The 21,743-nt window shown below is 46.4% G+C and overlaps 1 protein-coding gene across 1 annotated transcript; it reads left to right on the plus strand.

Annotated features, from left to right (window-relative positions):
• Positions 1 to 549: 549 nt before the first annotated feature.
• LOC103174861 (acyl-CoA 6-desaturase) lies at positions 550 to 18,296 on the plus strand. The gene is made up of 12 exons (XM_007887445.2): positions 550 to 778; positions 6,011 to 6,121; positions 9,344 to 9,541; positions 10,934 to 11,035; positions 11,313 to 11,438; positions 11,564 to 11,624; positions 12,101 to 12,177; positions 12,621 to 12,718; positions 13,965 to 14,061; positions 15,219 to 15,298; positions 16,367 to 16,492; positions 17,100 to 18,296. The coding sequence occupies exons 1-12, from the start codon at positions 572 to 574 to the stop codon at positions 17,149 to 17,151; spliced, it is 1,335 nt and encodes a 444-aa protein (XP_007885636.1). The 5' UTR covers positions 550 to 571; the 3' UTR covers positions 17,152 to 18,296.
• The last annotated feature ends 3,447 nt before the right edge of the window (positions 18,297 to 21,743 follow it).

Consider the following 21,743-nt stretch of genomic DNA (forward strand, 5'->3'; position numbering starts at 1 on the left):
AGAGAGTGGGAGAGAGATGGAGAGGGATTGAGGAGGGAGAGTGGGAGAGAGATGGAGAGGGGGATTGAGGAGGGAGAGAGTGGGAGAGAGATGGAGAGAGGGATTGAGGAGGGAGAGAGTGGGAGAGAGATGGAGAGAGGGATTGAGGAGGGAGTGAGTGGGAGTGGGGAGAGAGGGAGTTGGGCGCCTGTTATTCGGGACGGAGCTGTCAGACCCGGTGGCTCTCCCACGCGGTGGGTGGATGGAGAGAGAGAGAGAGAGCTCCCGACCCCTCTCCGCTGGTTCGAAAGATCAAGATTAAGCCAATGCCGGCGGGAGTGGGCTGGGACACGGCGCCGCGATTGGTGTAGAGGGCTCTGCTGATCTCCTCGGCTCCAGCAGCCCATTAATGGTTAATCGGGAGCCTGGCGGCGTGTTGCGGGGGGTCGGACCCGCACAGCAATCAGCAATCAGCGGATGCAACATGAGCTGCTGAAGGCAGACAGGTGAGGAGAGAGGGAGAGAGAGAGAGGGGGAGGGAGAGAGAGAAGGTATCAGGACGTGCAGCGGAGAGAGGGAGAGAGCATCCACGATGGGGAAAGGAGGAGAGAAGGGTGAGGAGGACGCACAGTGTCAGACGCAGCCCCTGTGCTACACTTGGGAAGAAGTTCAGAAGCACAGCAGCAAAGCGGATCAGTGGCTGGTGATTGACAGGAAGGTCTACAACATCACCGAGTGGGCGAACAGACACCCCGGAGGCCACCGAGTCATCAGCCACTATGCCGGAGAGGAGGCCACGGTAAGCGGCTCAGCGGGGGGCCGGGGACCGCTCGTCTGGGACCGTGTGCACACCAACATACAGCCATCATACACCGTAACATACAGCCATCATACACCGTAACATACAGCCATCGTACACCGTAACATACAGCCATCATACACCGTAACATGCAGCCATCATACACCGTAACATACAGCCATCGTACACCGTAACATACAGTCATCATATACCTGAACATACAGTCATCATATACCTGAACATACAATCATCATATACCTGAACATACAGTCATCATATACCTGAACATACAGTCATTATGTGCATCCACATACAATACCTTACAATAATGATATATACAGTAATTGTGTATGTTAACCCTGATACAGGTGTGTACATTAATGCACAGTAAATATGTACACTTTACTATACTGTGTGTGACTGTTCACATCAGTATCATCTGACTACATGAATAGTGTGTACATTAATACACCCCACTATGTACACTAATGTACTGCAATGGCACATCATTACACTGTGTACAATAATGTACTGTCACAATGTATATTAATACAATCACTGTGTGTGCATCAATAAACAGTGACTGTGTACAGTAATAATAATCACTGTATACAGTAATAATAATCACTGTGTACATCAATAATAATAATTACTGTGTACATTAATCCACTGTGTATACATCAATAATGATCATCACTGTGTGCATATTAATGCACTATGTGTACATTAATGTAGAGTGGCTGTGTGTATTAATGTAGAGTGACTGTGTGTGCGCATTAATGTAGAGTGACTGTGTATTAATGTAGAGTGACTGTATTAATGTAGAGTGACTGTATTAATGTAGAGTGACTGTAATAATGTAAAGTGACTGTATTAATATAGAGTGACTGTGTGTGTATTAATGTAGAGTGACTATGTGTGTAATAATGTAGAGTGACTATGTGTGTAATAATGTAGAGTGCTGTGTGTGTGTATTAATGTAGAGTGACTATGTGTGTAATAATGTAGAGTGCTGTGTGTGTGTATTAATGTAGTCTGTGTGTGTGTATTAATGTGCAGTGACTGTGTGTGTATTAATGTAGAGTGACTGTGTGTGTATTAATGTGCAGTGACTGTGTGTGTATTAATGTAGACTGACTGTATGTGTATTAATGTAGACTGACTGTGTATTAATGTAGACTGAATGTATTCATGTAGAGTGACTGTATTAATGTAGAGTGACTGTGTGTATTAATGTAGAGTGCTGTGTGTGTGTATTAATGTAGCGTGACTGTATGTATGTATTAATGTAGCGTGTGTGTATTAATGTAGCGTGACTGTGTGTGTATTAATGTAGAGTGACTGTGTGTGTAATAATGTAGAGTGACTGTGTGCGTGTAATAATGTAGAGTGACTGTGTGTGTATTAATGTAGTGACTGTGTGTGTATTAATGTAGAATGACTATTAATGTAAAGTGACTGTGCGTGTATTACTGTAGAGTGACTGTGTGTGTGTGTGTGTGTGTGCGTGTAGTATAATGGGATCCTCTGACGGTGTTTAGAGAGCTGGTGAAAGCCAGCGAGTGAGAGGCAGACAAAGATTGAGGCAGCTTCATTTTTCACCTTCTGTGCTTTGTGTGTGTTAGTGTGTGTGGGTGTGTATATTCGAAGCGCTAATTTAAAGCCGGACTCTGCAGGAATAGCTCGGCCATCTCTGGGGAGCCGGTCTCTACCCCCCCCGTGTGTGTGTGTGTGTGTGTGTATATATGTGTGTGTCCCATTGATGAGGTTACTGCAGGTCAGGATAGCCGGGTTTCTGTCGGTCAGGCTGTGCAATGGGAAGCTGCGCTCGGCTGAGACTCACACAAAGCACATCGCACTGGGTGCAATACCCCGACTTGCAATCCGCCGCGATAATACAGAGCAAAGATGGTTAATATTCCCGACTGAGCTGCCGAGAATCTCGGTTCGGCGTAAAGATTATCAATCAACAAGCTGCAGGCAAGGGCATTTGCAAGCGGGCTACACGTCTCCATTAATTTTCCTTACACTACAAGACACTGGTTGGAAAGAGGCTCTTTTGCAAATCGAGTCTATGAATTTGGTTATATACTGTAGCATTCCCCCACCCCCCCAAAAAAAAAAATCAGTGTCTCTGAATTGTTAGAGACACAGAGTAAAGGGTTATGTAGAGTAAAACACCCTCTATTGTTCTGCCCTGACATCATCTGCCACTCAACGCTATTCACTCAGTCTCTCCCACATTAGGTGTGACAGCCTGGCTTCAGTACAGAGAGTTCTAGACTCTAGGTCAGAAGTTTTGGGGTGTGGGGGGTGGGGGGGGGGGGTGTCTTTCCTGCTCCGTCTCTGCGTTCCTGCCCTTTCCTGATTTCACTTTTATTTGTCTCAGCAACTCTCCTTAGTCACGTGCGTCAACCTGACTCAGTGGTAGCGCTCTCGCCTGCGTTTCGGAAGGTTGTAGGTTTCAAAGCCCCACATCGGGATTCAGAATCTCACAGTCTTAGCTGACACTCCATTGCAGGGCTGTGGGGTGGGGCGGTGGTATTGTCAGAGGTGCCGTCCTTCGGATGAGATGTTAAACCGAGATCCCATCTGCATGTTCAGGTGTCACTAATGGAAAGGATAAGGGAGTTTTTCCCAGTGTCTTGGCCAACAAGCCCCCAGATAAAATGAATCACTCATTCCATAACTGTTTGTGGGACACTGCTGTATGCAATTGGCTGCTGCCCACAAATCACACAGTCAATCCATTTTACCATATATCATGTGAAGTGCTTTTGAGATGTCTCGAGGATGTGATAAGGGGCTATATCAAATGCAAGGATTATTATTATTTCTTTATTCAGCCAATCAACGGAAGTCAACAGTTTCTAGGAAGGGTGGCAGAGGCCAGGTCACATATAAGACTTATAAGAAAGATATAACATATAAGAAACAGCTCAATACTGTAATGGGAAGACAGTGGGTGGGACAGACCGTCAGTCATTGGTACACAGGTGGACGGGAGATCATTGTAGTGTCTCATCATTTGATATTTTTCACTAACATGGTCACTGCAGTAATGTGCACAGGTTGAAGGCATAGCCACCACTTACTTGGGTCCAGTTTGTACTTGAACAGGTGTAACCAAAGTGGCTCCATGGTAAGTCTCAGCCTGACTCAGTTGAGAGGACTCTCGCTGCTGGATCGAAGTTTGTGGGTTCAAGCCCCATGTTGATTCTTTGATTTCACAGTCTTGGCTGACGCTCCAGTGCAGCGCTGAACGGCGCTGAGAACTGAGACTCCGTCAGCCCATTCGTGTGGTTCTTAAAGATCCCATGGCACTATTAGAAAAGAGAAGGGAGTTTCTCCCGATGTCCTGACTGACAATCCCCCAAATAATATTGGTCATTGACTTCACGGACATTGCTGTGCACTTTCATTAATATAAAAACACTGCATTTTACAGAGACCTCTGTGAGGAGCTTCGAGACGTTTTGATGAGATTGTTATTTTCCAGTAGCAAGGCTTGTGTGTGATCACAGAGCAGGATCATCAGTATTGCATGGCTGGTGATTGTACAATGTGGCAGTAAAATAAATAATAGCTAAAATAATAAGGTTAAGCAGTGCTTTCAAAATAGAGAGGTGGTGGGGGGAAGGGAGAGATTATTTACAGTATTTTCCAGACAGCAGGTGCATGTCTTAGTGTTTAGCTGCGGGCTCCAGGTCACTGGGTTACTACAATAAGAGGCTGATTATTGGGACATGATATTAAAGCACTCCACACTGTGTGAGGCTTAACGCTCACCTGCAAAAGTGCAAGTCTTTAAGGCAGGGATTTATTTCAGTATCTTCTCGTCTCCTTGTGTTTTTAAACAAATTTAATAATATAATAATAATAATCCTTCCTTTTGATATAGCGCCCCATCATGTCTTTGAGACGTCTCAAAGAGCTTCACAGAATATATTGTCAAGTGAATTGACTGTGTATTTTGTGGACGAAACGTGGCAGCCAATTACGCACAGCAGTGTCCCACAAACAGTTGTAGATTTTTTTGAGGGATTATTACCCACGGAAAGCGATCCGCCAATCGATTCGCAACAGGGTTCCTACTTACTGCTAGGTGAACAGAGGTGTGTGGAGTAAGGAAACTTAAGTTTTGCCCCACCCGGGAACCGAAGCCGGGTCCTGTCGCTTGCAAGGCGAGTGCCCAATACACTATGGGACTCCAATCCATTGTACTGAGTGTATGGTATATTATAACAACAACAACTTGCATTTATATAGAGCCCTTCAAGCAGGGTAGTGTCCCAGAGCGCTTGACAGTGGCGGAGCACAACCCCGAGCTGGGGGAGGGGGAATTATCGTCTCAAATCTCAACAAAATTTCCAGGTAGATAAAGGTGGACCCCCTTGACAGACGGAGACGGACCCCTGATAATAATCCAGGCATTTACTAGAGCACATTTAATATTGGAGGGACATCTCAACCTGCTTCACACTACACAGCCTGCATTTTGGAAGCAAATGGAGCAGTCAATTTTACCCATAGCCATGTCTCACAAAACAACTGTGAAACGAAACAACTTTATCTGGGGGATTGATTTGCCAGGACACCAGGAGAAACTTTATACTTTTTCCCAATAGTGTAACAGGAATCTTTAACCTCCATCTGAATAGGCACAGGCAAATCTTATGTGTTCAAAGGCAAACACGGCAGCCAATTTGTGCACAGCAATATCCCACAAACAGCCATGGGGGATTGTTGGTCAGGACATCGGAGATAGAAACTCCCTTCTCTTTTTGAATAGTGCCATGGGATCTTTAATATGCAAGAGGGGCTTCGGTTTAAAGTCTCATCTGAATGACAGCACCTCCGACAACTCAGTGTTCCCCCAGCAGTGCAGCGTCAGCCCCGACTACATGAGCTGAAAGTCCCAATGTGAGCCATGAACCCAAAACCTTTTGACACAGAGGCGGGAGTGCCAACAACTGAGCCAGGCTGACACGAGGATCTAGTCTGAGGTTGCCCAGGACTCCTCCAGCTCTTAGAGGGTTGGAGGGGGTCTTAACCGTGGCTTCAAACCCAACCATCTTGACAAACTCAGGACGTGTTCACCTGCGGCCAGTCACAATGTTGAAAGGTCAGAATTTTTGGTGATGTGATAATTATCACATTGAATGATATATTTTCACTTCTGGTTGTTTCCAAACCCTAATAAAGGTCACTTGTGTTTTTTATCTCTTCTAGGACGCTTTCCAGTCTTTCCACCCCGATCTAAACTTTGTCCGGAAATTTCTGAAGCCTCTCCTGATTGGTGAACTTGCTCCTGGTGAGCCCAGTCTAGACAGGCAGAAAAAGGTGAGGAGAGTCTCAAGGTTTCGGGAAAGTATTGGCAACACAACATTTGAAATCCGTGGTGGCCATTTTCAGACACATTGCAGTTCAGCCAATTCCTGTGCCCTTCACAAGTCATTTCCTCCGCCCTACTCATGTCATTTCATGGGCTCTACTGTATCATTACTTGTGCCTCATATGTCTAAGAATCACAAGCCTATGACCCCCTCCTTGCTCGTATAACTATTTCCAAAATTAGTGTCTCACTCACTCATTCATTTGGGAAACGTGTGATATAAAATCAGTTTACTTTATTCTTGAGAATATTTTACTCTTTAAAGTGAGGGGTACAGAGTAAAGCTCCCTCTACACTGTCCATCCATACTCCCAGGTCAGCGACAGCACAGGTTGGAGACAGAATAACGCTCCCTCTATAGCGTCCGTCCAGCACTGCACCGAGCGTGTGATTGAATGCTGTCCTTACAGTGATGGATGGGAGGTACTGGAGAGTTATAATAATAATATAATAATCCTTGCATTTGGTATATTGAGTGAGCGGGATGAGAGGTATCCTATTGCAAGTGTAACATTAACAGTATAATGGGTGCAGGGTGTAAAGAGCAGAAAGCAGAGGCCAGGCTCGATTACTGGTGCTCGGGAGCTTCCAGTCTTACATTATACATGCTGCTGCCATCAGCAATGGGCGGACCTGGTAACAGAACACTAGTCATTCTTCCTAAGCTGTACAATAACAGGCCGATAAGTAACTGATCTCCACTGGGCTGCCAGCAGTGTTACAGAGCCTGGGTCTTAGTCTGCTCTATATCCCCAGGAGGTGAGGGCTTGTGCTCATTGAAGCAAGCACAGGTTAGAGACAAAGTAAAGCTCCCTCTGCACTGAGGAAAATCAGTTTTGACCCAAATGTTTTTTTATATAATAATCCTTGGCTTTGATACTGCACCTGATCAGGCCATTGAGACACCTCAACGGGCTTCACAAGAAGTTATTGTTGAAGTGCAGTGACTGTGTATTTGTAGGTGAACGCGATAGCCAACTTGTGCACAGCAATGCCCCACAAACAGACAGGGAATTATCGGCCAGGACACCAGAAGAAGCTCCCTAGTTTTTTCCAATAGTGCCATGGAATTTTTAACAGCCACCTGAACAGGCACATATATTCATGTCGCTTAACATCTCATCTGAAGGACAATGTAGTGCTTCCCCAATGCAGTGATGGAACGTCAGCCTGGACTGTGAGGCTTCCTCACAACTGTTCGGTCTGTTTGAAAGGATTCTGAGAGTGAGCCAGAGAGAGATTAAATATTCAGTACTGATGAACTGCAGACATTATTTATTAATACGAAGAGCTAGTTTTGTAGAATTGAATGTCCACAGCAATGGCCTCAATGTTCCGGAACGATGATGATACAGAAACGGAATAGGCCTCCTGTGACATGTGCTGCTCTGGTGTCACTGAAAAGGAAAAGCTGCTCAGCAGATCCAGAGATACCTGGTTGATGTCTCTGGTATATCGACCTTTCCCCTCCCCCCCACACGCACACACAGAAGGTGTTCTCTCTCTTCCATCAGAGCTCTGTTTGACAGAGGCAACTCTCTGACAGACAGGAGCAAATATTCGAGTCAGAAAAGCAGCTCCAGATATTCACAGGGAGCTCAACACCTCTAACTGCCTCTTGTATATCAGCTTGGTTCAGTTGGTAACACTCTCGCTCCCGAGTCAAAAGAATGCGGGTTCAAGTCCCACATTGGGTCTTGGAACTCGTATTGTTTAGGCTGACACTTCAGTGCAGTGCTGGGTGGGGGTCACTGCTTGCCAGAGATGCTGCCCTTTGGGTGAGATGTTAACCAAGGCCCAGTCTGCCTGTTCAGATGGACGTTAAAGATCCAATGGTACTACAGTACGATTGGAAAATAGAAGGCAATTTCTCTCTCCAGGTGTCCTGATCAACATTCCCCCAAATAAACAATATTGAAGATAGGTGGGAGAGTAAGCTGTGAGGATGACACACAAAGAATGCAAAGGGAAATAGACAGGCTAGGTAAGTGGGCAAGAAGGTGGCAGATGGAGTATAACGTGGGGAAGTGTGAAGTTATTCACCTAGGTAGTAAAAATAGAAAAGCGGATTATTTTCTAGAGCGGGAGAGACTAGGTAGTGTTAGTGTTCAGAGGGATTTGGGTATCCTTGTACACCAGTCACAACAAGTTAGTATACAGGTGCAGCAAGCAACTAGGAAGACTAATGCCATGTTGGCGTTCGTTGCAAAAGGGTTAGAGTACAAGAGTAGGGAAGCCTTGCTACAGATGTATAAGGCTTTGGTGAGACCACACCTAGAATATTGTGTGCAGTTTTGGTCTCTTTATTTAAGAAAGGACATACTCGCCTCAGAGTGGGTGCAGTGTAGGTTGGTTCCTGGGATGAGGCGGTTGACCTACGAGGATAGGTTGAGTAAACTAGGCTTATATTCTCTAGAATATAGAAGAATTAGAGGTGATCTTATAGAAAACTATCAGATTCTTTAGGGTCTTTACAGAATAGATGCCATGAGACTGTTTTCCCTGGTTGGAAAATCTAAAACTAGGGGTCATATTCTCAAGATTAAGGGTCAGCCTTTTCGAACTGAGTTGAGGAAACATTTCTTCACTCAGAGGGCAGTGAATTTGTGAAATTCTCTTCCCCAGAAGGCTGTGGATGCTCAGTCCTTGAACATATTCAAGACTGAGATTGATAGATTTCTAAAGGATAAAGTGATTAAGGGATATGGGAATAGGGCGGGTAAATAGAATTAGGTTAGAAGATTAACCATGATCTTATTAAATGGCGGGGCAGACTCGAGGGCTCGAATGGCCGACTCCTGCTCCTACATCTTATGGACTTATGTTCTAAAATTGGTCACTCACTTAATTGCTAGTTGTGGGACTTTGCTAGGTGGAAATTGATGACTGTGTTCACTACAAAGTAAACAGTCACTGTAGCATGGACTTTGTAGAAGGAGCTTTACTCTGCCTTTAACCTATGCTGTCACTGACCTGGGAATGTGGACGGACAGTATAGAGGGAGCTTTACTCTGTGTCTAACCTGTGCTGTTACTGACTGGGGAGTGCAGATGGGGTACTAACAGTTTTCCCATTGAATACAAAATTCATGGAAAGAAAAAGTTATACTGTAGCCAGAAAGTTCAGAGAGAACGTGATCAGTGACTCTCAGTCTTCCCTCAATCCCTCAGCTGGAGCTGGCTGAGGATTTCCGGGCCTTGCGAAAGACTGCAGAGGAGATGAAGCTCTTCAACACAGACCTGGTCTTCTTCTCTCTGTACCTGGGACATCTCTTTGTACTGGAGTTCCTGGCCTGGCTCACGCTCTGGTACTTTGAGTCAGGTTGGATTCCAACCATCCTCACTGCCATTATCCTGGCAACCTCTCAGGTAAGGGAAAGCTCATTCCTGACAGCATGGAAAGTGCAGAAAGGCTTTCACCTGACCTTTACCTGACAGACTGGTTCCTATCTCCCTGCCTGCAGCTTCTAATTACATTTCACATAAGCATCCTGTGGAGCAGAGTATTTGATAAATCTTATTCCCAACAGTCACAACATTGTAGTTCAAGGAGTTTGGTGTTAAAGATACTGAGTTGAGGCAGCTTGGATCCAAGATTATGATAATGATAATCCTTGCATTTGATATTGCATCTTATCACGTCTTTGAGACATCTCAAAGCATTTCACAGTAAATCACGTAGGAGATTGGCCAGACTCAAACCTGAAGAATACTGATTATTTTCAGCTAATTACATTGTGTGGTTGTCCAACTCTCCAATATTGGGTTCAGCTTGTAACTCACTTCATGATCTTAGTGAGACTGGGGCAAGGGTGAGCTTCCTTCTTCCTTCGAGAACAGATGACAAGAGATTAAAGACATTCATAATCTAATGGTTGTTACAAAATGCGTCAACCATGGATTGAATTAACCACTGACCTCTTGGACCTGATCTGGCTACAAACATTAAGACGTAAACCTTTCTTTGAGAATAGTGTGGAGTCGGAAGCTAGTGAGCCCAGAGGGTAAGTCACACATTATAGCCTCCTATCTATTGACCACAGCCCTTGTTGTAATTGAACAGTTCAGTGAGGGAGATTCAGGAGGTTTAAATATTCTGTGACATTATGCAGTGCCGGGTTCACCTACACAGTCACTACACTTTACAGAATGCTGAACCGTTTTCGTAGTTGTATGAAACACAAGGATTATTTGTGGATTAATGCACTGTCTCCATGTAGCATGACAGCATAGCCAGCCTGGCTCATTGGTAGGACTTGGAAGGGCAGACAAGTCACTGGGGCAGAGAATCCTCCCACTCAGCACTCATTCACCCTGCAAGCCAAAGCCCTAGAGGTCTTAGCTGGGCAAGCAGCGGTAAAGCTTACCAAACAGTGCTCTCAATGGTTACTATGCGGTGTTAGCTGGTTAGACTCCAGCAGTTACCCCAACAAACACTATGGGTCTCCAAGCCTTGCCTAATACTTTCCAGAATTAGATAAGCGGGATGTGACATTCCATGGAGAGAGTGCGCATTCCTTTCCAACAATCTATCTCTGGGATTTCCATGTGTAGTTGGTGTTCATGAAATTCTCAGTTTGGTTTGGATACTCTGAAGCATGGTGGTTGGTTTCCGCACGTGTCAGACACCCAAAAATGTGGGATGAGTTAGAGATGATTTGAGAGGGGAAGCTTGGGGTGGGGGATGGCCGTTTGACTCGCTTGCTCGCTCGCTGTGCGATTGTGTTAAGGAGGCTAAAAGCCTCTCTCTGTCTGCTCCAGGCTCAGGCAGGCTGGCTCCAGCACGACTTTGGCCACCTGTCTGTCTTCAAGAAATCCAAATGGAATCACTTACTACACAAGTTTCTAATTGGTCACATGAAGGTAAGATGGAGGAGCATGGAGTGGAGTGGGGGAAGGGCAGGGTGGGGGGGCAATGGGGGTGGTGCAATGGATAGAAGAGAAAGAAACCCTCTAACAGTACAGCTAAGAGTTATTTTTTTCCTGCAGTGTGTTAATGCGTATGGAGAGTGTCTGTAACTAATGGAGGAAGGGTGGGGGGAGAGGGAAGATGGCAGTGATGGCAGTTGCCTGTAATATTGGTGTTTATAGTTTGGTCTCTGGATTAAATCTGACCGGACGTTCTCTGTTACAAACTCAGGGGGCGTCAGCAAACTGGTGGAACCACCGTCACTTTCAGCATCACTCAAAACCCAACATCTTCCACAAGGACCCAGATGTGAACATGCTGCACATGTTTGTGCTGGGAGAGACGCAGCCTGTGGAGGTACGTGAGTAACAGTGAATGAGTAACAGTGAGTGCACGATGTGGATCACAGTGAGTGAGGTCCCACAGTGAACGTAGAGACTGACCACGATGCCTGACCTGATTCTCTTTCTCTCTCTGAACAGTACGGGAAGAAGAAATTAAATTACCTGCCCTACAATCACCAGCACCAGTATTTTTTCCTCAGTAAGTGCGCTCATTTGCCAGCGCGGCTTCGTTTCCATTCCCCGTGACACAGACCTGACATTTCCTGGTGCTAATTATTGTCATTGAACATCTTAAATTATACCCTGTAATTCCCCTTCCTAATGATGTCACTCGCTCCCCTCGACGATGTCACTCGCTCCCCTCGACGATGTCATTCACTCCCCTCGAATGATGTCACTCGCGCCCCTCGAATGATGTCTCTCGCGCCCCTCGAATGATGTCACTCGAATCCCTCGACGATGTCAATCGCGCCCCTCGAATGATGTCACTCGCGCCCCTCGAATGATGTCACTCGCGCCCCTCGAATGATGTCACTCGCGCCCCTCGAATGATGTCTCTCGCGCCCCTCGACGATGTCACCCGCTCCAACCGTGGCGTTACCCCCCACCCCCTCCCCTGGTGATATTATTATTGTATTATTATGCTAAAGCTTGCTGCTCTGTGTTCTCCTGCAGTTGGGCCGCCCCTGCTCATCCCAGTGTATTTCCACATTCAGATAACGACCACCATGATAAACCGCCGGGACTGGGTGGTAAGTACAGAGGCGAGGGCCTGAACGCGAGCGCCACCCCCCCCCCCACCCTCTCACGCCGCACACTGTGTTATTCTGCATCAAGTATCAGACTCCCTGTCCAGCTGGTTAACTGAGCGAGCTGGTCACAAATTACTGGTGTTTATTATAAAAGTTCTTTGTACTTTATTTCATTTCATCATATCATACGCAAGGGGAAACATCAGTCATTTAGGAGAGCAAAACTTTCCAACAAAAGCCCTGCTCCCCACCCCCATACCCCCCCACCCAGCGCCGAACACCCACCCTTTGTCATGGCCAACAGCAGACATGGTTGATGATCACTGGCTTGAGCTGCAGTGATACTGTGACATATTTTACTGCAGGGAGGTGAGGGGAGAGATTCACAGCGTTTATAGATTCTAATTCCTTCACACTTCAGTCTGTGTCTGTCCCACTTTCAGGATCTGGCCTGGGCGATGACGTATTACATCCGCTACTTTTCCACCTACATCCCTTTCTATGGATTTTTTGGATCTATAGCCTTTGTCATGTTCGTCAGGTGCGTTCATTCTGGGGAAACTCCTTGTGCTGTGGTCTCAGCCTGGCTCAGGTGGTAGCACACTTGCCGTGGGTCAGAAGATTGTGGGTTGAAGTTCCAAATTGGTCCAGGCTGATGCTCCAGTCCTGGGGGACTGCTGCCTTGCCAGTGGAGCTGTCCTTCGGATCAGATGTTAAACTATGTTGTGTCTCTCTTTTCGTGTGGACATTACACATCCTGGGAAATGATTGGAAAAGAGAACGAGAATTTCATCCTGGTGTCTTGGCCAAAAATCATTCAGTTCAATTGGTCGCTCACTTCTCTTCACAGCTGTTTGTGGGACGTTGCTGTGTGCAAATTGGTCGCCTCATTTATCTCCAAATACACAGTCACTACACTTTACAGAAAATTCTGTGAAGTGAATGAGGTATTTTAACATGATATCAAATGCAAGGATTATTATTGTAATAGTCCAAACATTAATACTCAGTCACACAGGACACACTGACCTGGGCGGTGAGCACCTGTGAGGGTGTGAGAGTGTTTCACTTGGGCAACCAGCATCATGGCCAACATTAAATATAACTGGAAGATTGTTCGCTGGGACACCGGGAGAAACTCTCTTGTCATTTCTAGTCCTGTGGGATCCTTAACGTCCAGCTGAATAAGCACAGACGAGACCTCAGCGCTGTCCTCTTGGAGATTCTATGGGAGTTGAACCCATTTCAATCTGGATTCAGGCTTGATCTTTGGGTTTCTGAGGCCTGAATTTCTATCTCCACATAATCTTAACAAATTGCATTTACTTTACATTTGCATAGCGCCTTTCACGTCGGGAGGTCGATCAAAGGTGCTGAATTTTGAAGAATCTTAGACTCCATCTCCATCTGGAAACCTTACAAAGCCAACTTCCATATTAAGACAAAATTGAAGAATCTTCCAAAATTCTGGGCTGTCTTTAATTTGAAGACTAAATGCCCTGAAGGCTAAGAGCAAGTGGAATTTTGTGGCTGAGATGCTCTATGTCCGTTCTCTATGTGCATGCTCTATGTCCATTCTCCCAGAGCACAGGGTTGCAAATGAGGGGTTCATCTGTTGGATGGTCTCAGAGTAAATAGATTCAGGACATGAGGAAGGTCTGTTGTTCTACCAGCAAATAAGCAGCTGCTCGGGTCAGGCACAGCATGGCAGGTCATTGGGATTTGATAGCTGAGGGCTTAGCTGATGGGGGAACGTGACTTACTGATGCTCTGCTTCTTCTGTGTAGGTTCTTAGAGAGCCACTGGTTTGTGTGGGTCACTCAGATGAACCATATTCCAATGAACATTGATGATGAGAAGCACAAGGACTGGTTGACAATGCAGGTAACTTCAGCTCTGAGCTGTTTGATGATCCATCTCCACCCCTGCCCATGATCAGCCATGATCTACAAAAATGGAGGCACAGGTTCGAGGGGCTGAATGGCCCCTGTGTTCCTATATATGCCCTGCGTGACTATGCTTAGCCACCATGTTAGAAGGCTGAGCGAGGAGGAATGACTAGATAGATTAGTCCTGAAGAGAGATGTAACAGAAGTGACCATATAAAATGTCAAATTTGACAGAGAAACTAATACTTGTGGATAAGCAAAGGCAGCAGAACAAGAGGACTCAGGTTTAGAGTTGCAAATGAAATTTCAAGACGGGCATCAGAAATATTTCTTTACACAGATTAAGGACCGGAACACTTTCCCAGGAAGCATGATTATTTATGGACTCATTTTTAAAAAAACAAACAGCTTGATGTTGTTATGGGAAGATAGACAATTAGGGTGGGTGTTCTGGAAGGATGAGATCAGTTGGGGTGAATGGTTTACTTCACCTGAAACTCTTTATGAAGGTAGCTGACTCCCCACAGAAGCCCATTCACCCTCCGCATGTCGGAAGGATCACTCCCTCAGTCTCATCTGGTCTACATAAGGTTTAGAGGCCGAGACTGGTGCTCGGTTGGTAAAATAGTTTTTTGCATTGTTCAGTGGCCCCGGAGAGAACCAACTGGTTTCCAGGGCCAGCTCCTTAATGGGTGGCTTCCCCTCCTTGGTTTCATTATCACACTGAGCATCAATTATTTACGCAGGAGCCAGATTGGGGGCCGATTGATTTCAGGGTTGTGTTTCAGTGTATTGTTTTTCAGAATGTTATGAGTCCAGATGGCAAGTCATTAAATTGTTAGCAGAGGATTAATGTGTCTGTTATAATGAGCAAGCAGCTGCCAGAGTTACTTAGTCTAAAGTCGAAATGCCAGCCAAGGTTCACCAGGGTGACTGAACCTGCACAGAGCTGGAGGAGAGGTGTTACCCAATCAACTGGCATGACGTTCCATGGCCAACCAACTGACTGACTGATCCTTCCCTCGACCGACCAACCTTCTCACCATGTCCAGGGATGGGGCAGGGCATTGGTCAACATTGGGAATTGATCGTGTGGCAATGCTGTTAATTCTGCTGTTCAGCAAATGACGTGCAGCTCTGCTTGAATTTCAGTTACAAGCCACGTGTAACATTGAGCAGTCCGCCTTCAATGACTGGTTCAGTGGTCACCTGAACTTCCAGATCGAGCATCAGTAAGTAATAATAATAATCTTTGCATTTGATATAGCACCTTATCATGGTGTTGAGATGGCTCAAAGCAGTTCACAGAATTTACTGTAAGGTGAATTGACTGTATATTTTGTGGGCAAAACGAGGCAGCCAATTGCGCGAGGCACTGTCCCACAAACAGTTGTGACTAAATTTTTTTTTTGTGTTTTGTGGGCGAAATGCGGCAAACTGTTGTGGATTGAGTGAACAATTTTTTTTGAGGGCTTATTATACCCAGAGACCAATCCAGCAATTGGCTAAACAACCATGTGCCTACTTACCGCTAGTTAAACAGAGGTGTGTGGAGTAAGGAAACTTGCCTTAGGTTTCACACCGCCCAGGAATTGAACCCGAGTCCTCTCACTTGGGAGGCAAGCACGCTAACCACTACTCTACAGCCACCTTCTGGGCTCGGACCCCGGGGCAGGGAATGGACAGGATGGTGTCCTGCAGGCTGGGGAGACTGACATCCTCTCCTAGTTATGGTCCAAGTGAATGTTATCCAGAGCTGTCTGCGTGATGATCAAAGGGAATGATAGGTTGGCTCAGACAGTCAACTGTGCTATTGTCACTTCCCCCATCCCCCGACTCGGCATTGTGCTCGCCACTGTCAAGCGCCCTGGGACGCTATCCTGCATGAAGGGCGCTATATAAATGCAAGTTGTTGTTGTTGATTTTAAAGATCCTGTGGTGCTATTGGAAAAGGAGTTTCTCTCTGCCAGTGACCTGGCCAACAATCCTCCAGATAAATTGGTCATTCACCTCGTTGGCTGTTTACATTGCCAGATTGCTCGCTGTGCTTGTCTCTAACCTGTTTACTTCACAAATATCTGTGAAGTAATTTGTCGTTATCATCTTTATTGCATTGATCTGTCTCCACAATGACTTGCATAATACACACAATGCAGCGAGGAGAACCATTTAAAGCTGTACTGAGAGTGCGGACGGACAGTGTAGAGGGAGCTTTACTCTGTCTCCAACCCATGTTGTCACTGAGCTGGGAGTGTGGACGGGCAAGTGTTTATGGGCATTATATGAATTGTTTTTTCCAGTCTGTTCCCGACGATGCCTCGCCACAACTACTGGAAAGTCGCTCCTTTGGTAAAGTCACTGTGTGAGAAGCACGGACTGAAATACCAGGTCAAGCCTCTGTTCCAGGCTTTCAAGGATATTGTGGGGTGAGTATTGTAAACACAACCAGGAAAAGGGTCCCCCTAGCCCAATGCCCCCCTAGCCAACTCCCCACCCCAGTAAAACTGAGCCAGACAGATGCTTATAGTTATCTTAAATACTGTCACGAGGGTCCAGTTTGTGCTTGACTTAAATCTTGTGTACAGGATGACCACAAAGTCCTGTTACCCCCATGTTTTTTTTATACACTGAGCCGCCTACTGAAACATGTAGAAGAATCATGACAGTTGTATCTGGACATACTTAATTGTATTCAGTACAAATGTTTGACTGTATTTAGATGTCCATAAGATGGGTGTGAGTGAGCGCCATCATTTTCATGGCAGATAGTGATCAGTCGCCATGTTTGTTGAGACATCTTCTGTAGCATGATGGAGTGATGAGGCAAAATGTATCTCTGACAGCTCCTCCGTAGTCTCATATCGCTGCTTTATAACAGGATTTTGCGGACACCCTGTGAATGAGGGGAAGCTGTGGACACAGGAGCTTCTGAGGCTCCAGGTCACTGTGAGATCCCAGTCGCCTGAACATTCGGATCTTTTCTCTCAAGTTCGCTCCACACCTGATCCGTTCCTCCCTCATTTCTTTCTCTAGGTCACTGAGGATGTCCGGTGAGCTGTGGTTAGACGCCTATCTCCACAAGTGAGGGAACTTCAGAGTCCCCGCCCTCTCTGTGTGTTTCACTCTCTCTCTGTCGGTCTCTCTCTCTCTTTCTCACTCTGTCTCTTTTTCTCTCTCCTTTTCTCTCTCTCTCTGAATTCCAGTAAGTGGAGGGAGTGTTCTGGTTCTCTCAGAGTCTGTCTTACTGAGTGATTTCTGTAGTGTAAATGAAAAGCCAATCTCACCGCTGGCCATTGGTTAATATGACTACTAGTGGAGACAGGGTGAGACCCACACCACCAGTAAAGGGAAGGTGGGATTCATGCCTCAATGAAACATCTCGATTTGCCACTGATTATAATAGGAGCCAGCCCCACCCTCCACACCCCCCCCCCCGAGAAACCAAAAACCAAACATGGCTACATGGATTTTTAGGGGAACGACACAACTATTGTACAAACACAGTAATGGAAGAATTTTTTGTAGGATAATTCTTCTGCTACTTAAGCTCCTTAAGTTAAAAGCAACCACATTTGAGCCTGTAACACGGCAGGCTGGATTAGGAAGTGTTGGATTGACCCAGCATGAAGGAGCTGAGAGCAAGGTTACTGTTATAGAGAACCAATGGGACAAAGGTGAGATCGAGGGATCTCACTCGTGTCTCTGGGCAATGTCCAAAATCTGTATGGGATGGGCAATGGATCCTGCTTATCAGTGTCATCCCCTACACTTATTAAATATGCCAGTGACATCTTGTGGTGAAAGGCCAGTACTACACAAAGAACTGGAGTGATTGGGTGATGCATGACAGAAGAGAGCATCAAACCAGTCCGTACCATGGGCAAACAAATTCATTACATTGAATATAATCACCAAGTGGGTGCACAATGGCCCCCGCTGGTTCCTGCAATTCTGGGACGAGGCAGTGAAGATCTGGATGTGACAGAAAGGGAGTTGCAGAGCCGATTCCAAAGCATACACATATGGGAAAGTGGGGCAGTTAACCTAGAGCAGTGTCAGTGGGCAGGGGGAGGGAGAGGGGGAGAAAGAGAGGCTCCCCACACTCGGACTCCCTGCATTACAATGATTAGCGTACAAGATGGAGGTTAGATGTGAAACACTGAATGTTGCATTAGTTGCGGGTCTGGAAGAGGGGTGGGGGGTGAAGGAAGGTGGGGTCTGTGAGAGGGTGGGCTGAGGGAGGGTGGGCTGAGGGGGGGGGGGAGAGGGAGGGAATGAAGGAGAGCCAACCAGGAGTAGATCTGACCGGAAAGGTGAAAGGGAAAGATGTAGCAGTGATGGATGGATTTGTATCGGGTGGGGGGGAGGGAGGGAGAGAGAAGGAAGGGAGAAACAGTGGAGGATTGTAGTTAGAGAATCCAAGTCAGAATAAAACAGAACTTTTAAGTCTGAATTTATTCCACAAAAGATTGTGAGATTATAGAGTGAAGTCTCGGAATGGGATAGACACAGGTATTACATAGAGAGAGAGTCTTTGGTAGAATATGGATATTAGGAGATATAGAGAAAGGTGGAGAAATGAAGGAAGAGTTGATAGTCTTAAACGAGGAGTGAGCTTGATGGCCTGAATGGCTTCTTCCAGTTTCTATGTTGCTGTGATGTGGAGGCTGTAGGAATGGCTGAGGCCTGGAGACTGGGACTTTAAAATTCATCAAGACAGTAGGCCAAAAGAACATAGGTTTAGTTGTTGAGAATGCTCCTAGACACTACCTTGCATGAAAAGCATCGGATAAAGGCAAGTTGTTGTAAAGGGCAATTTCAGCACCGACACCAGGAAGTTTTTCTTTATGCAATTAACAACTGGAACAGGTTACCAGGAAGGGTGGTCACGATCAAGACACTAGGACTCATTTAAATAACAGCTTGATGCTGTAGATCGGGCAGTTGTTCTGGAGGGATGAGACCGGATGGGTCAAAGGGTCCTCTTCATCCAAACTAATCCAACTGAAGATGTGGGAGTGGTGGGGTGCAGTTGAGCACCAATTTGTTGGAGCTCTGGCACTGTTGTGGTGGGGGCAGTGAGGAAGTGGAGCAGGGCTGAAGATGAAGATAGAAATGGGGTAAGGCTACTCTCTGTCTTTCTCTAGCCTTGGTCTAGCAAGCACTGTCTGTCTCCCTTTATATCACACTTCTCATGTCTCACACAAGCTCTCACCCGCTGATCGCCTGCAGTGTGTTATCAGTATTAACCATGTGCCGCTCAGCTCAGTGACCTGCACAGTGAGCGGTTAAGCCATTGGCCACATGATGTGCAGAAACTGCACCAGTGGGACCTGCTGTTCAAGACTGAGATGGATAGATTTTTGATAGGGTATCAAGGGATATGGGGCAGAGGCGGGTAATTGATTGGAGTTGAGGTATAGATCAGCCATGATTTAAAAGAATGGCAGAACAGGCTCAAGGGGCTGAATGGCCAACTCCTGTTCTTATGTTCCGCTGCCCAGCACACCCTCACGTGACAGGAAGCAGGTGTGTGAGGAGATGCCACCAATCCAGTCAGTACACGCGTGGCACAGAGACTCTGTCCTTCAAATACCGTGGTCTGTGGTGATTGCGAGAATGTTAAAGACACTAGCAGGGATTTCCTCCTCAATGTTCAGAATTCAGACCCAGGTTACACACACGTCTTGTCACAGCGATGGCAGTGGCTGCGATGGTTACAGCACTTATTTGCAGTGATACAGAAGAGCACAAGTTGCTGGTTCAATCCCTGGTGTGTGCTGAGTTAGCTGGTCTCAGTTGGGGGTTACCAGAGTTAGGGAGAGAGATGACAGCCTGGGCTCCTGCTCCTCATTGCTATCAGGGGAGTGATAGGCAGGGAATGAGTAGGTGGGACATGAGGAGGAAGGGGCAGGAGGGAGTGAGGACCCTGGCGAGTAGATAGGATCCTAGGGGCATGGATCATGACCTCTTCCTCCCCCCCCCCCCCAACTAGAATGAGGGATCCGGGGAGGAGTGAGTAGCCGGCGACCATGGGAGTGGGGAGGGAGTGACCCTGGGAACATCGAGGAAAGAGCCTCTAACACTGTTTACATACTTTGCAAACATTCCAAATGGTGCCTTGTTGCCACATCGACACTCTCTGCCAGAAACTGTGCCAATCTCTTCTGCATGTCTCTGTCCCGCTTCCACCCCCCACCCCCCCACCGACTGCAACAGCAACAGCCTCACACTCGGAGGCCACTTTGCAGTCTTTCGTAACGATTTCTTAATTAGGAAATCCTAGGTGGGGACTATTCCAGGGGGAAGAGTATATGCGTTAGATTAAACAGGAGAAATCTTCGCTCCGAAAATAGACGGACCAGGAATCCTGGGAGTCAGCAATAAGGATTTCAGATTTCTTAATTAAGAAATATCGCAAATTAGCCCCTGTTGCACCAGTGTTTAGCAGCAAGTCATGGGGTGAAGTCTCACCCGGTCTGATAAGGTTTTCATTTAAAAGTCATAATTATAATAATTCTTGCATTTGATATAGCATCTTATCACATCATCAAGACGTCTCGAAGCGCTTCACAGGATATACTGTAAAGTGGATTCACTATGTATTTTATGGGTGAAACTTGGCAGCCAATTTGCACACAGCGGTGCCCACAAACAGCCATGAAGTGAGCGACCAATTTATTTGGGGGATTATTGGCCAGGAGACCACGAGGAACTCCCTTCTCTTTTCAAATAGTGCCATGAGATATTTAACGCCCGCCCGAACAGGCAGATTGGGCCTCGGTTTAACATATCATCCAAAGGACGACACCTCTGACAATTCAAGCCTCCCCCAACACTGTACTGGAGTGTCAGTGATTCCACGTCCCAATGTGGGATTTGAGCCTACAACCTTCTGACTTGGAGGCTACCACTGAGCCAGACTGACACACGTGTGTCATGTGAGTGAACGGCTCAGGATTCCCATAGGAATGAGAGGTCTTTTGGCAGGATAAGCTGTCCTGTTCGGAGCGTGGCTTGTGAGCCCGTCTGTGACCAGGATCTGTGGGGAGCAGCGTGCGTTACTCCAGAGAGCCTGGAACTCGGGAGATGGGGAAAAATAAGATGAGTTTCTTAACAAACACTAACCTAATTGAAAGAACTGTTTCGATTTCACCTCTTCCCAAGACAGTCAATGCCCCTGACTCTGGCTCAGTCACTCAGACACTCGCCTCAGGGTCAAACGATTATGGGTTCAAGCCCTACATCGGAGACTTTGAGCTCACAGTCCAGGCTGACGCTCCAGGTCAGTGCTGGGGGCAGCGTTGTACTGTATTGTCAGAGGAGGTGACCTTCAGAGGAGAGACGTTAAAAGTCATTATTAGAAAAAAGAAGGGAGTTTCTCTCGATGTCGCAGATTAAATATCTCACTTTGTGGATGATCATCGGTTTGCCTACAAATCCAGTCACTGCACTTGACAGCAATTCCCTGTGAGGAGCTCTGAGTAATTTGAGGCGTGAAATCAATTGGAAGAATGATATTATAAGAAGCCTTAACCCCAGTGTTTGGGCTCCCTCGCTGGTTTCTGCCTGCCTGCTGTATGTATTCTGGTTCCCACTGATACCTGGACATATATATTTTATAATCTTATTGTGCTGCGGATGGACACACCCTATATATAAAGACATTCTCTGACC

This window comes from Callorhinchus milii, unplaced genomic scaffold, assembly GCF_018977255.1.
Source record: "Callorhinchus milii isolate IMCB2004 unplaced genomic scaffold, IMCB_Cmil_1.0 Scaffold17, whole genome shotgun sequence".
NCBI classification, from domain to species: Eukaryota; Metazoa; Chordata; class Chondrichthyes; order Chimaeriformes; family Callorhinchidae; genus Callorhinchus; species Callorhinchus milii.